The sequence below is a fragment of the Equus asinus genome, chromosome 3, assembly GCF_041296235.1.
Source record: "Equus asinus isolate D_3611 breed Donkey chromosome 3, EquAss-T2T_v2, whole genome shotgun sequence".
Classification (NCBI taxonomy): Eukaryota; Metazoa; Chordata; class Mammalia; order Perissodactyla; family Equidae; genus Equus; species Equus asinus.
This window is the reverse complement of record NC_091792.1, coordinates 92,730,982-92,755,702: the sequence shown is the minus strand read 5'-3', so window position 1 is coordinate 92,755,702 and position 24,721 is coordinate 92,730,982. Positions and strand designations below refer to the sequence as shown.

Here is a 24,721-nt window from a genome sequence, read left to right as displayed (position 1 = left end):
TGGAGAGTTAGTGGCTCCTCCTTCCCATGGTGTCGTTGAGTGAGCCCAGACCAGTGGGAAGGAGGCCACCATGAAGTCGTTGAGTCTACATGTTAGGCTTTTTGTAAACCTGGTATACATGTTTATATGTCGTAAAGGAAAAACTCAAATCTTTCCTTCCGACGTAGGGAAAAACCCAGTTCTTTCCTATTGCTTCCCTCCTGTGAGTCTCCTTTCTGACTCACACACAACACTTCACTTCTGGTCACGTATTGTGACCAGGTTTTCCCCCACACCAACAAGCAATTCTCAGACACCAGCAGAGTGTCCAAGAATTCAATTCTATTCCGGCACTTTCTATCCGGAAATAGGGTCAGATCGCACCCCCATCTCCCTTTCAGATGCCAGCTGCAAGCTCAGGTTGTCACCTGTGCTTCTGAGCAACCAGCTGTAGATCAGAGTTCCAATGACCCCCTCCTGAGTTCCATTAATTTGCTAGAGTGGCTCACAGAACTCAGGAAAACAGTTTATTTGCTGTTTACCAGTTTATTGTAAAAGTATATGATAAACAATACAGATGAACAGCCAGATAAGAGATATGTAGGGTGAGTTCCGGGAGGGTCCCAAGCGAAGGAGCTTCTGTCTTGGTGGAGTTGGGATGCGTCATCCTCCTGGTGTGGATGTGTTCATCCACCGGAAGCTCTGCAAATGCTCTGGTACTGGGATTTTTATGGAGGCTTCCTCACATAGGCATGACCAATGATTAACTCCATTTCCAGCCTCTCTCCCCTCTCTGGAGGATGGAGGGTAGGGCTGAAACTTCCAAGCTTCTACTCATGGCTTGATTTTCCTGGTGTCCAGCGCCCATCCGGGAGCCCACCCAGGGTCACCTCATTAGAGCAAAAGATGCTTCTAGTGCTCTTATCAGTTAGGAATTTACAGGGGATTTAGGAGGTCTGAGTTGGGAACTGGGGTCAAAGACCAACTATTAGAACAAGAGATTCTCCTAGTGTTCTTATCACTTAGGAAACTACAAGGGTTTCAGGAGCTCTGTGCCAAGGAACCAGAGGCAGAGACCAATGTATCTGTTTTCTCTCATCTCACACGTTGATAAGTGAGCACAAGAACGTGAACATGTTCTCTTAATGATTACATATATTTCTCTCACACTTCAGTTGGTATAAACAGGTGCTTTTGAGGTATGTAACTCCTGTAGAATTGAACATCCTTTCTTCTCATCACCCTTCTTGGACTAAAATCATGTTTACAATCCTTCGTTTTCTGTCAGATTTTTTGAAAAATAAAAACATATGTCTCCATTTATGTAGAGAGAAGTATAAAGACTAGTTTTTTTTTAAGAAAGAAAGAAAATTGTATCAATGGAAGAGGGAAAAAAAATTAGCCAGACTCTCAAAGCAACTATTCTTATTTTGTTGTCTTTCTAGTCCTGTCTGTAAGATATATGGAAAGAGGATTTTGTAGCCTATTTCTTTTTTTTTTGAAATTTATATATTTTTTTTTTTAATTAAGGTTATGATAGATTACAACCTTGTGAGATTTCAGTTGTACATTATTGTTAGTCATGTTGTAGGTACACCACTTCACCCTTTGTGCCCTCCCCCCACCCTACCCCCCCTTTTCCCTGGTAACCACCAATCAGTTCTCCTTGTCTATGTGTTAACTTCCACCTATGAGTGGAGTCATATAGAGTTCGTCTTTCTCTGTCTGGCTTATTTCGCTTAACATAATACCCTCAAGGTCCATCCATGTTGATGCGAATGGGACGATTTTGTCCTTTTTTATTGTAGCCTATTTCTTATTCAACAATATGTTTATTTTTCATTAGAAGAAAAGTAAGCTTTAAGTACTCCCCTCCTAATTTTATACAAACAATAAATTAGTGGGTGTAAGTGGATTGTTCTTTTGAAAGAAAGGGAGGAAGCTTACTCATAAAATCATCTGTTGTTACATGATATGAATATGCATGTTTTATTGATTCTTTTATATTTCGAAAAACACTAATGATGTTTTGAGGGCTATTATCTCTTCTTGTTGTCAGCTACTACTTAGACATCCTCCTTTTTTTGGATGTGAAGAATAGTCCTTCTTCATGCAAACATCTGTCTCAATAAAATCTCATCGAATCTAGATTGTCTGCTTCCCCTACGCCCCCAAACACACACACAGTGTCGGTACTTATAAGGTTGCTGTGTGTATAGATGTCTCCAGAAGCCTAATGACTCTCATTACCTTTGCTGTGTATTTTTTCTATTTTGTCTGTACAATTATACTTGTAACAATGTACTTTGTTATACTACAATAATAGGGTGAAGCAGAAAGAGACCATGATAGCAAGAAAGTCAGACTGGAGAAAGAAATCAAATCACAGTCATCATCTTCATCCTCCCACAAAGAATCTTCTAAAACAAAGTGAGTAAAGAGATTAGGAACAGCCTAGAAAGGCGATTGAGTCATCCTGGGTCTTGACATGGCAAAGACGGTTTTCTTCTGCAGTAGAATGAGTGGATGGATGAATAGACTCATTCATGCTCATTTTGATGATGTGTTAAGTTTGTGTTGTGTTGCTTTCATCCAGGAGGACCTTTTGGGAATTAACAATTCATTTGGCAGCAAACTTGGATTTATCAAAAGCATTTTAACAATGGTGAAGTTTCCTAAACACCTGGAACTAATTTCTTTCTAAAGGAATTTTTGCATAAAAATAAGAAAGGTGCAGTTATTATCCTTACTTTGCAGAATTGAAAACAGAGGCACAGAGAGAGACAATAACTTGTCCAAAGTCACAAAATTCTTGGCAAGATGGAGCCACTGTTTGAATTCTGGGAGCCTGGGTTCAGTGCTCTTTCGTTTAAGGGATGAATAAGAATCCGCAGGGTCTCTCACGGTGTGCGTCGCCCGGGAGAAGGGTGGCGGAGAGAGGGTCGTTCCAGGAAGGCGTGAACGTAAAAAGTAACTTATTCAGTCTCTGGTTTATTCAAAAAAATGACTTCACAAAATGACCTGGCAAAAACAAGTGCATAGTACCACCATGTAGGAGCCAATGGAGATTTGAGAGAGAGAGAGAGAAAGGGGTCAGATGAGACGGGGTCAGAGAGAAGGTGGCAGCTGAGCTCACCTGCTTGTCAGAGAAAGGTACAGGCTGGGGAGCAGCAATGCGGACTGACTTGGTGGGGGACAGTTAGGACCATTGGCAGACCCTGCAAGCTTAGTGACAAATGAGAGAACTTCATTTATTACTCATCAATAGGACTAGCTTTTTCAAAGGCATCAAAAAGTACCTGAAATTTGTCCCTTCTACAACAATGAATTTCATGCTCTGTGATAATCTTTTGTCAGCAGCCGCTTTGTCCTTATAACTAAACAACTAAGTTACATAGTTCATGTTCTGCCTTAACTTGGTTTTGCATGATGTTGCTTTCCAGAACACCCAGGCCCTCGTCTGAGCCCTCAAAGAAGGAAATGCTTCCCCCTCAACTTGTGTCGTCCTCGTCCTCGTCCTCCCAGAAACCAGCCAAGCCTGCACAAAAGAGGCCAAGGCGGGAAGCAGAGCCCAGTGGCCAGGACCCTCCCAAAAGTGCCAGCAGTGCCAAGGGCAGCCATAAAGACTCTTCCGTTCCCAAGCACAGAAAAGTAGAGGGCAAGGGCTCTGAAAGCTCCACAGAACACAAAGTGAGTAGGGGCAGCGTGGTTGTAGAAAATGGCATATATTTGTGTATCTTTACTTAAAATTCCCAAATAAGATCAGCTCCTAGTAATGATTGCAGAGCTGTTCAGCCCTTTAATAAGGTAGCAATGAGTTATTTGTGTGTCAAGTTCTACTTTCTAGAGGGAATGTAAAAGATCGTTAATATTACATGAAAATTTAGGTGTCGGTTTATTCTTCTTAAAGTGGCTCAGAGGTGAAAAATCAGAATAGATTTTTGTGTTGATTTTCTGTCAGATATTTTGCTGTAAAAAAAAAATGGTTACCCTGTTTAGTTCTTGGTTTGGATGTTTGATCTCAAATACTTTCATTATTGGTTATAATGGGAAAAAATTATCCACTTTCTCAAATACAAGTTCTTCTCTTCCTGTTAACCTGGGGTAGGCGGGTGGGTGCGTGTATTGGCTAAGAGAAAATGTTAAATTGGGCTTTGTTGATTATCTGTTCTCTTGAACATTCTTGTCTTACATCTTTTTGAGCCTCCAATACAACCAGAACCTACAGTTTCAGCTGAATCTAGCTGGGAAAGGGCTTGACCAAGCTAAATTGTGCAATGTTGGATTTCCTCTTTTTTGAACTGCTATTTTGGGCTAATTTAGAGGGATAGTACATTTAGGTCATGATCTTAAATGTTAGAGTGTGATCTGTATAATGATTTTTTAAAGGGATCTTCTGGAGATATTGCAAATCCTTTTCCAGTGCCTTCTTTGCCAAATGGTAACTCTAAACCAGGGAAGCCTCAAATGAAGTTTGACAAGTAAGACTTCGGATGCTTGCTGCTGCTGCTTTCTCCTCCTCCTCCCCGTCTCCTCTTCATTTCCTCTGCCTTCTTTGCTTACTCCCTCGTCTTTGCCCTCCCTCCCCTCCCGTCCATTTTCACTCTCTGTCTTCTTAAATCATCTTGCCCCAGTCTAGTAATTTTAGATTCATATGACCCACCCTTGATCTTTTCTTCTCTTTCAGACAACAAGCAGATTTTTATATGAAGGAGGCCAAAAAGTTGAAGATCAAAGCAGAGACAACGGTCAGTCTTGACTGTTTATCCTTTTGGTAGAATGTGTTCTGATAAAATATTTGTAGTCTCATTCTACTGTATTCCATATCACTAAACATGGGGGCGGGCAGGAGAGGGGAGTGCATGGGGCCTGACGTTGGAACAGCATAAGCTGGATCAGTAGGATCATAATGAGTGAGGGGTAAGGGATTCTTGGTGAAATTATTTTCTTTGGCTTCACTGATTCAGTCTGATCACGGGCAAATATACAAAGTACCTAGTCACAGGTTTTATGTCTAAATGAATAAAAGTTGATCTACCTGGTTTTATTTAATACATGAGTGCTTTCTTGTTCCACTGAATCAATTCTTTGGATGTGAAAAATGACTTCTGCTATTGGAAGTGCATCAATAAGTGTTCATCCTGAAACATTTTGAAAGGTGAGGTAGCCTGATGGCATTCCAAAATTATCCTAAAGCCCTTTGAGACTCCCCTGAGGGAAGGGTAGACCAGTGCCATCAGATGAAGTCTTTTAAGATGAGGGTAATGATTGCACTGTTGTTGAACGTGCTTTAAAGAAATGAACTCTCTTTACCTGGTAGTTGTTGGACTTTCTGAAGGTGGTGGTTTTGTTGTTAATTGCATACATAATTAAATATGCTTTTACTTTTCTGCTGCAACATAAATAGGTAATGTTTGCCCTTTGTTGTATTTAAACATCTAAGAACCTGGGGCTTTTGTTTACTTAGTGTATTCCTAAAACCTAAACCCCTGCAAATACCACACGTTGAACTTTGTACCCCGGAAGAAGAGTGTGGCTTGCCTTGATTCCACCATGTGCAAACAGCCACACACTCTAGAGGCCACAGGGATCCGAATCAGACCAGCCCGTGGTGGCCATCAAGATGCTGGCCTGGTGCTCTTCAGCCCCAATCTGCAGACTGACATCTGTTCTCAGACAGGCAGGGGGCTGGACTGAGAACCTTTTATCAAGTCCCCGTTCCTTGGGGCAGAATGTTCATTGAGACCTCACCATGCTGGATGCTATAAGGGGGTCAAAGACAAGCCTCTGTTGACCGACCTCTAAAGTGACCCTCCACCAGGATGACCTGAGTCAGATTAAGACGTCTAAGACAGCACCAGACAATGGTGTCTTTCTAAGCTCTTCCTTCCAGCTTTCCAAGGTTGTTGCTAGAACTGTATGGATCTTTTGAATTTTGAAAAAGAGTAAATATTCAATACTTTGTCAGCCAGTTATCTAAAACTTATCTTGACACTGGACACTTTCAGCAGTAGATTCCCTCATTATTCAAACACGTAAGATTAATACTTGAGGGACCCCTCACCTCCCCCCCTTTTTGATGAAAAAGATTGGCCCTATGCTAACATCTGTTGCCAATCTTCCTCTTTTTGCTTGAGGAAGATTGTCGCTGAGCTAGCATCTGTGCCATTCTTCCTCTGTTTTGTCTGTGGGATGCTGCCTCACTCAGCATGGCTTGATGAGTGGTGTGTAGGTCTGTGCCTGGGATCTGAACCCCCAGGCCACCCAAGTGGAGAGTGCGAACTTAACCACGACACCAGCGGGCTAGCCCCTTGTTTTGTTTTTGATCTACACATATGCACATCTTCCTTCTCTCTACCTATGCCTGTGGTACTCCATTTTAATAAATAATAATAGCTCATTTCAGTCTCAAAATATGCCAGTTTGAACAAAACCCTGAACGGCCAGCCTCTTTCTAACATTCTCCTTTAATTGCACAATGTCTCAAAGTTGTCCATTTTGCATTCCAAATAGTTAAGTGCACAGCTGAATATAGAGGAGTGTATTCGGGCTCTGCTTACACTTGTTGAGCAAGGAAATTAGAACTCTCCTACTTTAACACCGTCTCAGGAGATGTACAGAGTTATCTCAAGAGTATTTTCATTATTAACCTTATAACCAAAATACTTAGTTCAAGGAAGTGGATACTGACACATTGCTTTACTATAGTTTCTTTTGTTTCTACCCTAAGGCCAATATACGTTTTAGAAATTCCATGAAAGAGATGGTATTGAGTAAGTACATTTGAAGAGTTAAATTCCCACCAGTGAAGCAAACCAGTAAGGCTGTGGACTGCTGATTAATTGGGGCATGCTAATTTGATTTTTATTCTTTCTGTCACTAGTTTTCTGAACTTAGGTTCTCTAGAAAAAATATTTTAAAATCAAGTTATTTAAAAAAAATTAAAATTAGTACCCCTAAACCAGCTTTCTTTGCTGATATGTCACCATTTCCTTTTACTCCGCTTGTATCTTTACTGTTTTCATTCTTTCTTTTTGAACATAGCAAATTGAAAGCATTAGCAGAAACTACAGACTTGCAAATGTCGTGTTAATCAGTTGTTCTTATACTGTATGGTACATGTGATGTGTAGAGAAAAAGTCGAGTTTCTCATCACAGTCTCATTAGTTGAGTTGGCTGTATTCCACTAAGTGAGAGGAGGGTTACGTGACAAAATGTGTATTTGCGTTTAGGTGACCACCAACATCTGATTCCTTCATTCCCTTTAAGGGACGGCGAAATGTTTGTCCCTCTTGGCCTGGGGGTAGCCTTGGACCCTCACCCCAGACTTCTGATGGAGCTTAGATGATCTGATGGGCTCTAACATGCGTAAACGCATTGTTGTTTGACAAAATATCGAAGATGCTCATAAACCATAATATTTTCTCCTTATGTAAGATGAACTTCAACACATATGAAGAAACTTGTGCCTGTGTTTTTCTAGAAGTGTAGAATAATCTATTTCTTAGGAAAATTATATAATGAGTACACACTAATAACAAGAGGACTGTGTAATTATTGCCTCAGTTTGAATATGTACTTTACTAAGGTTTTGAGAGAGTGGTCTTAATATGAGATTTTTGTTTTCCTCCTGAATTTTTGCTAAAAGAAAATTTTCAGGAGGTCGGAGCCAATGGCTCTGGTTATGATTTTGAGTTCATTTTTCTCACACATCTCACGCCATCGTTAAACTAAGACAGTGGAGGGAAGTTACGGTAAAGACTGTTGGCTGAGAAACTAAAGTGTCTTAGGCCGAACAATGACCATGTTTTTCTCCAACAGACGGACAAGGTTGGGAAAGCTTTTAAGTATGCGGAAGCGGCCTTGTCCCTTATTGAGTGTGGGATCGCCATGGAGTCAGAAGGCCCAGCGGCAAAGTCAGCTTACTCGGTGTACTCGGAAACCGTCGACCTCATTAAGTAAGTGCCAAGTCGTTTTGCCGTCCTCTTAAGTACTTCTCTTTCCTCACCTCTATTGCTTTAATCCATTTGAACCTTAGTATGAAGACAGCTTAATAAAGGACAGCCTTAAAAAAGTTACTGATCCAGGAACTTTTTTTTTTGTCCTAAACTAAAATCGTATTCTCAGTTAAGTGCCAGAACAGAGTAACTGGGTCCAGCTACGTCATTTTGCCAAGCGCACTGTGAAATACCACACCTTTCAAGGAGAGGTTGTTTTTCCAGTTTGGCTTTCTTATCAGATGCCCTCTCGTCTCAGTTTAAGCTCCCTTCCTTATTGTCTGCATTTCAGCAGGGCGCTCAGTAAGGCCGCAAGTCTACCTGGTTTCAAGCAGGTAGACAGGCCAACGCAGAGGCCTGTCCTCGCCGAGTTTACTGAAGGGCCTGAATTGTTGCTCTAAAGCCTCATTTTCCCCCTGCATTGCTCTCTCGTCTTCACAGCTTCAGGAACGATCAATATAAAACCAAGACAAACATAATAAGATGTCTTTGTGTCTGGGATTTTCTAGCTGCCTTTAACTTGATGCGTTTTTATATTTTCCTACAGTTTCGTACTGTCACTAAAATCCTTCTCGGATGTCACAACACCATTACCAGGGAAAATATTTGCTGTTTTATGGTGTGTACTTTTTTCTTTGTCTAAACAGTATTATATTTACTTTTGCATCTTTTGATGTTACAAAAAGATTTTGAAATCTGTTTTCTTAACATGAAAATTATAATGAAAGGTGAATTAATACCAGATAACAGTAGGACGTGTTGTAAGGGGTTAATCCCACTGAGAGTTAATTATTATGAAATGGCGTCTGCTGTCGTTTTACTCATGACTCAGTAGATGCTTTGGTCTTGGGACTTAAAGTATGTCCTTATATATTTGTGTTTTTCCACCAATATTTACTTCTGATGATACTGTGAACAGCATAGTAAGATTCTTAAGATCTTCTTCCTCCTGTAGATGAGGCTGAGGAAAACCTAGTGTGATCTGTAGGAGGCTGTCAGAGCTTAGATGGCTATCTTTCGTGCTAGTGATACTCACATCTACAAGGTAATACTTCTGTTTGTGTTCATAGCATGCGTTGCCAGTCCATTTTGAACATGGCGATGTTTCGTTGTAAAAAAGATACAGCAATAAAGTATTCTCGTACTCTTAATGAACACTTCAAGATTTCTTCCAAAGTTGCCCAGGCACCTTCTCCATGCGTTGCAAGGTAATGATAAGTCTAATTTAAATAATTTCCAAAATTGAGTTATTTACCTCTTTACTTCTTTATTTACCTATTGCTGTGACTTTGGCTTTTCAAAAATTGTATACATCTATGTGCTGACTTGCTCCTTAAACTTAAATCACTAGCATATTTCTACCTTTTTGAGAGGAATAGTGATAAACCAAGATGTTTGCTGATTGGGTAACATAAAAAGATAATTACAGAGAATATAAGGTCAGAATTTTAGAGCTTCGAGGATCTTATCTGTGCCCAACAACACCAGACAGAGGCAGAGCCGACAGAGCCAGGGCAGGAGTCCCTTCTCCCTGTATACGACTTGCAGTCTTGGCGTTTCAGTAAATAAGAACTTTCTAGAGTCATATGCCTTCCACCTTCCCCAGGATCCATAACAGTGATATAAAGAATGAAAACAATTATCTCTAGCTAAATTCTTTCACCCGCTTTATAAGCTGGAATTGTTCATCTATGCCCTAAGATGTTTAAAAACAGAATCCTTGTGCAGGTATTTTTAAGATGAAGAGAGAATTTTCTTCCCTGTAGTACTTGCCTAGTATTTTTTTAATTTGGTCATACTCCTTAAAAAGTTCCTGGTTCTGATAGGTTTTGCTATTTTAAGAATATCACCTAGAAGATTGCCCCATTTTCAGCACATTCAAAAGAAGAGATTCCCATATGGCCTCTCTCAAAAAAGAAAGTCCTGATTGAGAAGTAATTTCTCACCTCTGAAAATTTTCATGACTCTCATCTCTGAGATATTATTCTAAGTTGATCGGTTGTCAGTCGCATTATTTTAGATAACCCCTTCCCCATTGTCCAGCCAAGATAGACGGAGCACCTTGTTTGTACCAAACCTTGTTTTGCATGCAGGGGATCCAGCAGTAAACAGCAGACAAGAACCACTGCCCTGGTGGGATTTCCACTTGAGTCCTTCAAAACATATATTCCGCTGGGGGCACTTCAGATCCATGCAGCCCAAAGGGCACATGTAACCACATCACGAGGCCACTGCTGCTCACCCATTTTTCCATTTCATATCCATTGCTTTCTATGTCTAAGTGATTTTAATGGTGTTTCTCATTTGATCCACAAAGAGAAGACAGTGAATCCCCTGCTGCATAATACTTCCTTGCCGGGTCCCCTCGTCAGCTGTCCTGTATTCATTCAGTCATTCAGCAGATATTTCTGAAGAGCCTTCTCTTAGCACCTACTGGGCTATGTGCTAGAAATGCAAAGATTAATAAGAAATGGTCCCTGCCTTCAAGGTGCTTGTGACCCGGGAAAAGAAACAGAAAAGTACAATGAAATGTGATAAATGCAGTAGATAAGTTAATAGGTGAATGTGAAGAGACAAGTTCAAGTGAGGGGAGAACGGAAGCCATGGGGTAGCCCCAGTGTCTGGAAGAGTGCCAGGTGCAGAGTAGGTGCTCAGTTGATGTTGACTGAGTGGGTGAAAGGATGACTCTGTGGGAGATAAGGACTGTCTTCAAGGGGAAGTATTGTCTTACTAGAAGCTGGGATTGGGGGTGGGGAGAGGAATAGATTCCCGGCCGAGGGAGCAGCGTATGGAAATGGCACGGGGAAGCGTATTTGGACTAGGGATTTGCTGGCCTGATTCATGTCCAGTGAAGGACACCTTGCCTCCATCCAGTTATTTTTCCATTTGGTGGGCCCCATCCCACTGTGTTTTATGAAATAAATTCCCAGAACACTGAAGGTGAAGGGTGTCTCTTTGACCTTGTAGAAGTGATTTTAGAAGTGACTATCGTTTTGGCTAGTACACACTGAAACTTTGTGACTTGGACTGCCATTCCAGAGACAGGAAATCTGTAATCTGGGAGTTTAGGTGACTAATGAGCCAGTTCTCTCTCTTTTCTCCCGCCTTCCAGAAGCACAGGCACACCATCCCCTCTCTCTCCAATGCCTTCTCCTGCCAGCTCCATAGGATCCCAGTCAAGCGCCGGCAGTGTGGGGAGCAGCGGGATGCCTGCCACCATCAGTACCCCAGTCACCATCCAAAACATGACATCTTCCTATGTCACCATTACTTCCCATATCCTTACCGCCTTTGATCTTTGGGAACAGGCTGAGTTCCTGACAAGGAATAATAAAGGTAAATGGCCCTGGAGTGGTGATTCCTGGGCATGGGGATTGGGAGCAAATAACCTTGTTTGTATTTTGCGTGCAGGGTTTTGAAGAAAAGGAAGTGTGTGGCTGTTTACTCATCTCACATTTTCTCCATTGTGCCTCATAACCTAGTTGCATTTCTTTCTTAAGCTCGGTGGCATGGAGCCGGATTTCTGTGGCTAGATGTTAGCAAAATTAAACTAGAAGTGGCTTCAGCACCTTCCCCTTCAGAAGCTCTAGCATCATTATTTCAGCTGGAACTGAAATGCAAGCAAAAGGGCAAGGCGAATGAAGAAGGGAAGTCACTGGCTGTGCCTGGGCACAACACACTTAAGATATGGAGTAGCATAAGCTAAATACTGAGTTTATTGTTTGTTTCCAGTGTATGTTAAGAAAGATGGTTAGCGACAGTACGAGTAATATGGCATAGTAAACGTTCTTGAGACTCGAGAAGAAGGCCCTTGGAGAAATCCGAGGTTTAGGAGATGGGAGAGCGTGCTGTTAGAGCAACTGCTTGAGTCAGTGCCAGTGACCGCTAAGTAAATGCTTATATGTAGATGCCATATTAATGTCATTAACATTTTTTCCTGGCTGTAGGGAAGAAGGCAGGCCAGCTGGCTGTAGCCACCTAATTTCCTCCCAGCCTCTTAGAACTTTATTTTCTTCCTTAGCAAACTAATGATGCTTTTTTAATATGTTGGGGGTTTTTTCTCCCCATTCATGCATCCATTGATCCAAAAGTATAAATTGGGTATATTCTAGTGCCAACCACTGTACTAGGCATTTTGGATTCAACTCTAAAACCAGTTCCTACCCTTCTAGTCTGGTGGAGAGATGTGCAGAATTAGCCAGCCATGACAGTAGGGTGTGAGTTTTTGCTGTGATATATGAAGTACAGAATATTGGGGATATAGTTTCTGGAACCTTAACTTTTTATGTTTCCTTTTTATTTTTGTATGTGGAAGTGTGTTTACTTGGTTTCGCTTCTGCTTTGTTTGCAGAATTTTTTGCTCAGCTCAGCACGAGTGAGCGTGCCTTGGCCCTCAACAGCAGCTTGGAGGACCTGGTGCGCTACACAAGACAGGGTTTTCAGCGGCTAAAACAAGTAACCAAAACACCTTAACGGAGGCCCACGTTGACTGGATGCCTTGGGAACTTTTTTGCACATTGGAAACCTCAAAAACAGTCCAGTCATTTGTCTCATCGGGACACCAAGAGAAGTATCATGAGATGGCCAGGATATTTGTCCACTGAACTCTCAAGAACTATGTGATCATTGGTTGGACAAGATGGTTATGCAGAAGCAGAAATGAGCAGGCTGGCCTCAGAGATGATCTTGCCTTTCCTAACTAAAGGACAGAAGTGCAATGTAGCCTAAATGGGTGTATGAATGGTCTAGAAACATTTCTGTATTTTTTTAACCAGCAGTATGCAGGATGCAAGTTGCAAATGAAATGAGGAGAAGCAATTTCAACTCTGAAAACAAATTCACATCATCTCGTAGCCACACTAGTCCATTCCCAGAAGGAAATTTTTTTTAACAATGAATTTTGGTGTAGGGTTTTGTGGATGATTTTTTTTCTTTTAAGTTTGGGGAAAATATTTGTTTAATAAATTTAAAGGTTATCTTTAAAACATAAGTTGTAAAGGACTCCACTGTACCCCACTTTCTGCCAATGAACAGTGGCTTTGATAATACCAAGTATTGTCATAATTTATAAAATTGAAGGCAACCCCCCATTGCCTGGAGTACGCACGTTCACCCCAGCTCTGATTTCCCTGTTACTGTGGAAAGTCAGCTCAAGTCAGAGCAGTGGAGAGAGGAGCTCCAGCACACGGGGACGCCATCTCGAAATCTCCATGTACTACGGAGGACGTGGCGCTGCCATTTCCAACCCTGCATCAGTGAAAGGCAGTCACCATTGACTCTATATTCGGAATTTTCTACCTTGGGGAAGAGGGAACCAACATTTATACGTGACCAGATGGCTAAAGTGCTTTTTAATTTTTGTTTAAGTAGAGCTGGAATTTGAGGTGCTGATCTGTGGTCTACAGCTATGTGGTAACTCATGTTGTCTAACCAACTCAGAGTTTTGTCAGTGAACAAAGAAAATGAAATCTACTTCTTAGAGAGGCTATATTTTTCTGCTACAAATTATTTTATATTTATAGCAAAAGTAGACTTTCAGAACCCATGATTGTCTAGGGGAAATGGACTCCCTGAGAGGGTGTGGAGAGGATGGGGGTTAATTAGACTGAAAAAAAAAAAAACGTCACCACATGCCTTCACTCCAGAGTGTTCTCAATCAGATTTGATTAGATTGAGGAGGAACTGTGGCCTTCCCACAAGCTGTTATTGCCATATTATGTACATTAAACCAAGTTCATTTTGAATGACCTAAAATGAAAGAACACAATCAGAATTCCCACAAGTCCGTAAGCACAGACTTCCTTTTTCATTGAAACTTTGAAGGTTATTATTGGAAGCATTATTTTGAGTGCAGTGTTTTTAAAAGCCAACTCTTTTTATCCCTTTTAGAAGTAGAATTTGCACATGTATTAAAATTGAGGAGTGAGTGTTCTCTCTACAACTGGCTTATTTTTCTCCCTTCACCCCATCCTGCCCCTCTACATCTTGTGTCCTAGCGAGCATGTTTGACATTTTCGTATTTATTTATTAGTGAAGAAGGGAGTGCCATCTTTTTGATAATGAAGAGGTCAAAAGTCCATATGATGAATGTAAGAACTTGCCTGGTAATTGGTGAATATATAAAGGGATGTGTAGAGGATGGAATGGATGCTCATAGTCTAAATTGTTTGTGTGAAGCTGTTCCTTCGCTGTCTTTTCCAGCCTGGTCTTTGATCAACGCTAGCTGGGGCAGAGGTCTCTTACCTCACGTTTAGGTTAAAGCTAGAGAATTAGAACAGTAGTAGTTTCTGAGCATAAGAACTTGATGTGTGATCTTGATGGACTGATTTCATTTGATATTCTAAAGCAAAGCCATGGTCCTTTTTAAACTACTCGTTTAAAAAGCAGCCTATTGTTAAATGAACAGTAATTGCCCGGTAGGTTGTGTGCTTGTGGCATTGTGTTGCCTATCTCTTATATGTGGGAGACAAGACACCAGACATCAGGATTATGTGATGGTTTAACATCTCCCCCCACCGCCCCGCCCCTCCTTCCCTTGGCTATGCCTGCCCTCCCCTGCTCCCCCCCAGTACAAGCCACCTGCCAATTTGGAGGGATGTGTTCTTTAGGACAGGTTCTGATCTGTGCAGATTGTGCCAGAGTGTGTGTGCACACATGCATGCGTGTGTCCTATCAGCGAGCCGCAGTGCTCCCTTGACTGAAGACATTTCCAAGTCAGTTTCTCAGCCAATTTCAAAAGAAGTGATTGCTTTTTCAGTGGCCTTATTCTTTGTGTGTGTGTGTGTTTTCCCGACCTTTATATTAAAAATGTATTTGTCCCTTGAAAAACTAATGAATTTGCAGAGATCAGTTTGTACTGTTTTGATCATGGAATACTTGTGATTCTTACTGCAACATGCATTGTCGCTAAAAAAGAATTGCTAGTGGTTACTTTTTAAATAGGGTCTGTAAGAGGGAGTGGCTGATGAATCCTTACTGTTCATAAGGTCTTTTTGCTGTTACAGTTGTATGTAGAAATCTACAGGATTTGTAAAGCGCGTGCACTTTTCACTGCATGCTTAAATTCCCAGAGGCAAAATTTGTACTGAGGGAGATAATTCAAAGGACTAGATTATAAAATTAAGCCTCTGAATATATGAAGTTCTTATAACAACAGTACCAGTACACAGTTCACAGACAAATACAAAATATCTTGAGTGAAAATTGAGTGTAAAATCTTGCCTTTGGCACTACAGTTTCGTGTGTGCGTGTGTCTGTCTGTCCACTCTTCACTAGGAAATGGAAGAACACTGTTTTACTTTTAAAAATGTTGAATGTTTCGGCCCTTTCTGGATATAATTAAAATGTGAATCACTGAACTTGAGATTTTAGCCAGACTGAGGGCCCTCCTAAACAATGAAAAACACTTTTCTGAAATTTACCAAATTCCACTGGGTTAAGAAGTAAAAACGTGGCCGCACGCTCCCCGTGGGGAGAGCAGGAGGGAGCAGCCAGCGTAGTATCAGGACAAGAGCTACAGCAGGAGAGTGACTCATCTGATATTATGATTTAATCACAATCGTGAACGGGAAAAGCCCCTGACTTTTTTGAACAAGAGGACCTTTATCGTAGAGATCTGTTCTGACCAAAACGTTCAGCTGTTTCCCCTAGACAAATTGGATCACACTTATCTCCGTTGTTCTATATCCTTTAATTCCAGATCTCAGGATGTTCAGAAGCTAACAAATATTTCTGGCTGAAAACTTGCCTTAATTGGTCCCTTAAATATTAATGTTAGTAGGATCAGGAGCTTAACTATTTTATTATGATTCCTGTTAAATAATTTTTAGGAGCAAAAAGAAACCGTTGTGCCCTCCAAAATGAACAAAACTCTTACCTCTGATGCATGAAAGGAGAGGCGTGTATGTGCGTATGTACACGCGCTCACACAGAGAATAAGAGGCTGCTTGAATTGGATGTATTTGTTGTGCCTGTGTTGACCAAACTTAATTCTGCATAACGCTCTGGCTTTAAGAGACGTTGTGTGGGTCTTGCACCTTTTGCTCTCCTGCTCCCTGAGGGTTGAGGTGTGTCTGAAGGTAAATGAATCAAACGAGGCTTGATTCCTTACCTTCCACCACAGACTTTACTTTTTTCTTAAGGATTTATTTTCCCAGACACTACACAAAATCTTTCAAAAACTCTGCCACTTTATCCATCACACGCTTTACCACTGATGAACAGTCTTTAAATCTTGCAAGAAGATTTGGGCTTATTTTAGAAACACAGATGTGGAGATGTGCTCACTGGGAGGTGAGTTATGGGCTGTGGCTGTGGAGGGTGTCAGGGTTATGGCGGTACTTGCTCCTTTTTTCTCTTTCTCTAGCGGGTTCCCTCTTTTGCTTTTCATCCTATTTACAATTTATGGCTGTAAGGTTTCTCCTGTGCCTTTTTCATCTGTTGTCATTTTGTTTGCGGGAGGTGGAGTGATGATGTTAGGGATTTTCCTTCAAACGTTGCAAGTGGTATTTCCACCATATGAACCTCAAATATGCAATCCAGTTGTGTTGGTTTCTCGGTGACTGAGAATGAATTGTGACTACTGGCTGCAATTGTACGTATGATGAGTTGACAAGCACCATCTTCCACCTTTCTTAAGGTGGCTGTAAATTTCCTGTTGTCCTGGGGGAAGTCACACTATGTTTCACTGTGTGTCAGATGTCGGCAGGTACTGTGATGGGTAGAGAAGTGCCTGTATTTCTCTACCCAAGAGGACAGGAAGGAAATATGACACCTCCCTGCGAGCCTAGATATTACTCGATCAGCCTGGAAGGACAAGGGAATAAGACCACTGACAGCGAGGCTGGCCAAGCTGCACTGGTCAGACCAGGCAGCGGCTGACCGAAGGAAGATAAACTTGCTTTGCTTACAAGTAGATGTTTAAGCGATGCTCAACACGGGCAGTATTAACTTCGCCTTTTGTTCAGGCCATCAACGTGTATTGTTAAAATTACTGCACACCCCCCTCAGATAGCAAGTATACACTGTTCATGGTGTGTGTGTGTGTTTGTGTGTGTGTGTGTTTATACGCGTGTGTCCCAAATCTTGTTTTAATTTTTTCTTTTTCTGAATGTGATCGTGTTTTGGATGATACCTGAGCAGGGTTGCCTTTTTTTTATTTATTACCATTATATATTATATTATATTATATATTTTTTGCTTTCTTATAACTTTAGAAGAAAGTCAAATCTTGGTATTATTAAAATTGTTTAAAAGAATAAATCGTCCAGTTGATAAATGAAGATCACTGGTCTATCTCTAAAACAATGAGTTTTCTTTCTTGTGGAATAACGTGCCAGCTGTCTAGTCCACACGATGACTTTGTCTGTAGGCTAGGAAAGAAGTGATGCTCTCGATGGGATGATGAGCAACACAAGTCAGGGGGACTCCATGGGTTTATCTACTTCAGCGATGGAACTGCAACTTGGGGCTTTGTGAATAAAATTTAGCTGCCTTGTATAGTCCTTTGAAAGACATATGTGATCTGTGAGAATTATAGTTTGTTTTCTCTTTTTAGAAGAAAAATTTGCAAAAGATCTTTCCAAAGATAATGTGCCACAGATCTTTTGTTTGTTCTTCTCTGTAATGAGGATTAATTGCTGTTAAAACACATGTAATTGACTTGTTCATCTTCAAATTCTTTCCTTTTCACAAGAGGATTGAGCTGTAAAAAAAAAAATTAATAAAAATGTAGAGAAATCACTGAGGTTGAATCGCTGCTTTCACTCTGCCTGAATGAAGTAATTCCTAAAATCGCTGTATGTAATTACCATTTAGAGCCACCGAGGCCCACATGGAATAGCGCACCCTCATTCACAGCGTGGATGTATTGTTGAAATGGGAACAGTAGGGGCAGAGGGTAGCTCATCCTTCTGCTGACTTTATTTTCAAGATCTTAATCTCACACAAATTAGCCTAATATCTCCAAGGCGGTTTCTTATCCTTCTAACATCCACTGCCAGGCACATCAGCGATCAAGTTTGCCTATTTTGGCTTTGTTTGCTGGGGAGACAGATTGGTAGAATATTACTATTGAGAGGAACCTAAAGGGCATCTAGGCTCTCCTCCCTTTGCCACTCGGAAAGAAAGAATCCTCCACCTCAGTGGTTTTATGAAATCAGGTCAAGGATGGACCTCGGCGCTGAGAGCTGAGTTCCTGAAGTTGAATCCTGGCTCTCCAGTTTGCTCCGCGACCTGTTTCTTTTCTCATTTATAAACTTTGTGGATTTGGTATCTGCCAAATAAGATGGCAAGGGTCACATTACAGGGTGTATGGAGAGTGCTTCACATAGTGCCTGGCATCAACCCTTACAAACGTGGCTATTTTAATTTATTCCCTCCCCTCACTGCACGATATCCCAACAGCTGGCCCTCCAGCCTCTGCCTGAACGTGGATGGAGCGCACACTCCCCACCTCCTCTCATGTCTTCTTCCTTAGATTCGGCTGGCCTCTCCTTAGCCTAAAGCACAAACGGGCTCCACCCTGGGCAAGCTTAGGGTAAAGTTGACAAGTCGGCAATAACTGGTAAGCAAGCAATGGCAAGTGTGGGAAAAGGGGTTTTTGTCGTGATGAAGAGAAGTTACAGGAAAAGAGATCTCGTTGGAACTAGGCCTTGAAAGATGGCTCATAAAATCTCATCTGGGCCTTCATGTTTCCACGTCCTATCTTTATTACTAATTTTCAGTAGTGATTGTCCATTGTATGGTAGTACCAGGTTATTTAACCACAACCCCCTTGTTAGGCGCTGAGATTATTTCTAATTTGGGGATATTATAAAGAATGCTTCCATGACCAGCCCTGAAGAAAACTATTTGGGCAGATTCAACAATATTTTACCATATTTTCTTTATGTAAATGTGTGTATGTGTATATTTATGCTGAATTATATTTCACCCCTAAAAACTTCAGCATGCCTTTCCCAGGCCATTTTCCATCGTAACCACAATACCGTTATATGCTCTAAGCATATTTCTCAACATCTAATATTCAGTCCATATTCAAATTTCTGCAGTTGTCCCCCAAAAGTCTAATAGTTTATTTTTTAAGCCAGGATTCAGTCAAATTTCATGCATTACATTTGGCCATCCAGAACAAAAAAAACACACATCTTGGAATTGTGTGTTCTCTCAGTCCTTTCATTCATTCCTCTCTCTCCTATATTTCCTGTAAACTGGGATAGGTCTAGAGGCTTGATTATATTTGGCAAGAATCCTTCACAGGGATGTTGTGCACGTCATATTGCACCCCATCAGGAGGCACCTAAAATCATTCTGTAAGTGATGCTAACTTTGAGTGGTTAACACTGATCACCAGAACTCTCTTAATAAATGTGCTTCTCCCTGTCCAGCAGCCTTTCATTGAATGATGTTTGCATGTGTTGATAATCTGCTCCTTCATATCCTGGGTATTATGTTTGGAAAATGTGAAGGGGAAAAATCACCCAATTTGATAGGTGGAAATAGTACCTTCTGATGTTTTCATGTTCCTTCTTATTTCTGTAGTGCTGAGGGTTTTTTCAGTCACATATCAAGCTGCCATTTGCAGTGCACGACTTACGTGACCAACACTCGAGACTCAGTTCAAGTGCCCCACTCAGCTGTGGGGGAGGTTTTCACCTAAATCACATGGACTGAGTTCACCACCAGGAAGGGTTCTGTTAATGAAGGGACAGGATGCTGAACAGCAAAAATCCAACAGACGATCCCTCCAGGCGATTCATCCTTTTCCTTCTGATTTATACCTTCAGGATAGTAACCTCTTGTTACGTTGTAGGTATTTCTCTTCGAATTCTTCTGCTTTTCAGTGTTTATTATGGCACTTTTTGACAAAGTTTTTAAATTTTAAGTAGGCCAACTTCTACCAGCATCTTTGCAGTTTCTGCCTTCGGTGTCTCGGGGTACATAAGGGCTGTTTCCCAGACATTGTGCGCGGCAGTTTTCCCCCCACTGAATGCCTGCAACAACAACGCCAGAGCAACTAGCTGCCTCTGCGTCCTTCTCAGTCTTTTTGTGAGCGATTGAGGCCTTTTGGAGCCTGAATTATTGAAATAGGTATTTGTTCACTATTTGCCAGGGTTGTTGGGGATGTAAAATGCCACAATCCAGGCTACTTTTAATTAGGACACCTGGGTGGTGGTTAGAATGCGCCAATCCCTTGCAAACAACTGCAGCCTGACGCGTCTTTAGCATAGCAGAATATAAGCGTCTTTAGCATAGCAGAATATAAGCGGAGGTTTATCTGCTGTTACTTTGGTTGTGATTAGATAACTAGACCCGTCCGCTCTGTTTGGTCTTGGGAGAGGACACTTCCAGTGTTTGTGGTTTCCCGATAGGCCACACTCAGCCGAAAGCAAGTCTGAAGTGAGACGCCATGGCTCTGATAATCGACCTGTTCCCTCGAAGAGATTGCAGGGCGGGCCTCGAGTACTTTCTAAACAGACAATTCTGTTTTAGCTTTGAAAGACCACGCGCCTGACCTGGATAAGTGCTTTCAATCACCCTTCTCTCTGACTGGGGCCCAGTCCTAACGTCTCATTTGCTTATTTCATATGTAGGAGGCAGAAACAATTACGGGTTTGTGTATCTCCACTGCTGAATATTCCTGTAAATTATCAAAGCAACCACACACACAAACAGGCGCACCCACATGTATTTCTACATGTGTGCACGCGATTGGACGTGGAAAACCAGTGTTCGCAACTGCATGGGCTTTAGAAAAGTGTCTTTAGTTAACTAATCAGCTGCCAGCTTTTCCATTTTCCTCCTGGAGTCTGTGAAGAAACTCCTCCTGCAGGCAGGACTTGGTACCCAGGATTGCAACGAGGACTGTACAAGCATCTCAAGGGAATAAGGGAGTGATCTGGTGGAGTGGGTGTGCAGAAGTTCCCAAGTCTAGACACATGAGAACCATCTGGTTTTTTTTTTTAAATCTTGTTTTCAAACTGATTTAGAACTAGACTAGTTAAATCAAGTGACACAAAAGCATATTGAGCAAAGACAAATATCCCTTCCTCCCCATAGTTAACGGCCATTAAATTTGGTGCATCTCCTTCCAGAACTTTTCTTGTGCACTTACACATTGTTTTTAAACATAAATTTGGATGTGCTATATTTTGACTTTTTCCACTTTGTATCAGTCTTCTTTCTTCATTAATATTTCAGCTGTAAAATACTGTGTAATAGGGACATACCACCATTTAAACATTCTCCCTTTTCACACGCAAGCCTCCTCTGGCCCCGAATTATTCGGGGCTGCAGACAATACTGTACTGAGGAATCTTGGCACATGCATCAATCACGCATTCTTACAAGTATCTCTACAGGATATACTTCCCAAAGGGGGATGTCTGGATCAAAATAAGCCAAATTTAACCTTTTTGATGTTACTAAACCACTTCTCCAAAAACGCTCTTATACCAACTGTGGATGGGCTCACATTCTTGCCAGCTTTGGATGCAAATGAAAAACCACCTTACACTACTTCAACTTGCATTTCTCTGACAACTCAAGTTACCCATTTTGTCAGAAATTTATTGGCCATTTGTGTTTCTGTTCCTGTGGAATGCCTATTCGTGTACTTAGCTCATTTTCTATGAAATTACTTTTCCTTCTAATTTGTACATTAAGAAACTTGGACTAGGCTGTTGATTGCTTCTAAGCCACTGTGTGACTCCTCCCAAGTTTGCAGGAGGTAGTGATCAACCCCACGTGAGTGGAACTCCACACATGCCGCCACTGACACGGGTCTTCAGGATTTGAAGCTCCATTAGTCTTTAAAACTTATTCTTTGTCCAAGCAAATGCCACTGGTCCTGGATGAACTGGAGGTTGTAAAATATTACCAGTTTTGAAACCCACTGGCTGCACACAGTGAATTTCAGCATGGGTCTCCCTATGGCCCAGAGAGGGCAAATCTGAAATTTGATTTTCACATCAGTGCTGAGCCTCAGTTGACTATAGTCCTATTAACCTGACATTTGCTTAAATGAAGGTTAAAAACAAGGGAAGCCTGCTTTCTCATCCTGGCGAGATTTACTCCCATCCAGCCAACAGTCTGAGTGAGTCTGCAAAGTGATATGCTTCAGAATGTGTGCTGGCATCAAGTGTAGGTTGGTCGCCCAGCTTCTGGACGGCTGGTCTCTTTTCCATCCAGGTGACAGATAATTCAGATCTGGTATTTTTCCACTCAAATAGCCATTGTCCCTGCCTTCAGCGGGTCCTCTCCAGCACAGATGCTATTCTAATGCTAACGCCCTGTGGCTACACTGTCCACATGGAGTTATTTCCAGCTTGACAGCATGGCATAGGCCAGCTTATCTGTTAGGCAGAGGACAGCATTCCTCTTGTGCCTATGTATTTGTCCTGAATTCTTGACAGCCAGACAGAGCCACTCAGCCTTTTTCCTTTCCTTTACTACATCCATGATATTTTCATTCCTGTGGCACAATAGGCCCAGAAAGAGAAAGTCCGGAGGAGGGGCAAGTGTGTGCGAAGCCATGTGTGCTGCGTGCTTTCCACAGTCTGTGTTTTTACAACCATGTTTTAAATGAGTCATTATCATACGTTACAGATGATGAAATTTAAGCTAAAGTGTTCGTCAAGTGGCTAGTAAAAGCTGAAACTCAGATTATGATACAGATTTGTCTGACTTCAAGTTATGGAGGAGATTTTGCTCATGAGAATGAACTGGAGGAAATGTGGCTTTTAGAAGTTGTTCTAAAGTCATCCCTAACCAGTATCCTAACACTGTTAACATTTCACCATTTTGGGATTATACTAGAGACAATTAGTAAAACTGGATTGTGAGTAGGAATTAGAGGTTTTATAAAATGGAAGTCCTGAGAAGCTGCAGTCACTAGAAACTTCATGCCCAGCACAATGTATATGTGGGGGGGTGTTACCTGTCTGACACAGCTGAACGTTACCCTGGAGACTTGCTCCACTTACTCGCACCAGTCAAGGCACGAGTGCACCTCTAGCGATGGCTGAGATGGACAGGGTCTTTTCTTTTTCATATTCTCTTTAGGAGGACATGTAATATTTAATAAAGTTTAACAAAATATGAAAAAATTTAGTGTAATGAACCTTTAAAGAAACTAGCATAAAACAAAGTCATGAACAATGTAGAGTAAGCTTTAAAGGTTAAATTCTCAGCAAGTACAAAATAACTAAAACAGGCAACAGCATGAATTCCCACAGGGTCCTCCAACTGGAGAGGAAGGGACTGAATAAAACTAGCCCACGTCCTGGGGACTCCGAAGGCTGCAGGCCTTGGCCCCCATGCTCACTGTCACTGTAGTGTCCAGGCAAAACCACCAAGCAGAAGCCAAAAGCACCATCCTCCTCTACTCAGCGCAAGTGACTGATGTGTGGTATTATCTTTCCTCACCCGAAACAAAAAAGGAGTTGAAACATGATACCCTAAAGTCTATGTCGTGAAAATATCAATCACATTTTTCTCTATTAAAACGATGTGTTAAAAGAGATACAGAGAACTTACTAAAAAGACCACTGTCCTTCAAAATTCTATTGGGGAGGAGGGTTCTACACACTTGTTACCGTTGTTCAAAACATTTATAACACTGTCTTTGAAACTGTTTTCAGAACAGTCAGGCGAGCACACACACCCCCTACCTACTTTATGGTAGTTTTTCTGAGAAGAGTTAAACAATACTGCCCATATAAATAACTCACCAGACTGGGCTCCAAAACACTATCTTCAAAAGGATAAGGGTAAAAATTTGTCCCTATTAAATAATTCCAGTATCTCCCTAAGTTGTTTTATTTTGGCAATGATGGCAGGAGCCTCCACATATTAATTCTTTTTTCCCCCCTACTTTTTCTCCCCAAATCCCCCCAGTACATAGTTGTATATTTTAGTTGTGGGTCCTTCTAGCTGTGGCATGTGGGACGCCGCCTCAGCGTGGCCTGACGAGCGGCGCCATGTCCGCGCCCAGGATCTGAACCAGCGAGACCCTAGGCCACCGAAGCCGGGCGTGCGAACTCAACCACTCGGCCACAGGGCCGGCCCCTCCACATATTAATTCGTCAAAAAGCAATATTCATCATGGTAACATTTTTAAAGTTCTGATACACGTTTAAAAATTATTTTAGTCCCTGAATATTTCATTTTTCCCTTCTCATGGCCAATGCTTATCCTGAAGTTGAATAAACTTTCTCCTATTGATAACGTAAGTGGATTGGACCATATTTATGCTGGAGTAGAATTACCGTGTACCAAAACATTACACACAGATGGATGGTTGGGCCTCTCTTCTTCCTCATGCCTCCTTTTGACTGGAGCAGTAAATCAACCATGGGCAGGTCCATCCCTCATGCTCCATTTCACATTCAGGCGTTTGTGTGTGAGCATATGTATTTGCTTGTATATACACACATACATATATACATGATCATTTCACAGACACGTAAGGACAGTAAAATGCAATGTGCTATGGCACAAGGTTAGGGAAATTTCACATATCTACATTCTCTCCACTTTCCATAAAACTAGCAAGATACCCTGTTGCATTAAAGCAAACCTTGTTTCGCTTTAGGTTCTTACTTTAAACCATTAAGCATTTGGTTCTACTACCCTAATTTCCTGAAGCCACATCTTTCTTTACTTACCACATATACGTTCCTCAAGTAAGTAAACTCCTGGCCAGGTTCCTTCCTTAGCTCAATTTCTTCCCTATTTTTAATGTG

The 24,721-nt window shown here is 41.5% G+C and overlaps 1 protein-coding gene across 8 annotated transcripts in view; it reads left to right on the top strand.

The window, feature by feature from the left end:
• Positions 1 to 14,798, top strand: part of AFF1 (ALF transcription elongation factor 1) — a 174,381-nt gene extending 159,583 nt beyond the window's left edge. For all 8 annotated transcript variants that reach the window (XM_044766291.2, XM_070505392.1, XM_044766292.2 and 5 more), the window contains 9 exons: positions 2,306 to 2,409; positions 3,423 to 3,669; positions 4,369 to 4,460; positions 4,667 to 4,727; positions 7,801 to 7,937; positions 8,524 to 8,595; positions 9,047 to 9,184; positions 11,089 to 11,312; positions 12,328 to 14,798. In XM_044766291.2, coding sequence (XP_044622226.2) covers positions 2,306 to 2,409; positions 3,423 to 3,669; positions 4,369 to 4,460; positions 4,667 to 4,727; positions 7,801 to 7,937; positions 8,524 to 8,595; positions 9,047 to 9,184; positions 11,089 to 11,312; positions 12,328 to 12,449 — 1,197 coding nt within the window. In that variant the 3' untranslated portion in view covers positions 12,450 to 14,798. The remainder of the gene's footprint in view (positions 1 to 2,305; positions 2,410 to 3,422; positions 3,670 to 4,368; positions 4,461 to 4,666; positions 4,728 to 7,800; positions 7,938 to 8,523; positions 8,596 to 9,046; positions 9,185 to 11,088; positions 11,313 to 12,327) is intronic.
• The last annotated feature ends 9,923 nt before the right edge of the window (positions 14,799 to 24,721 follow it).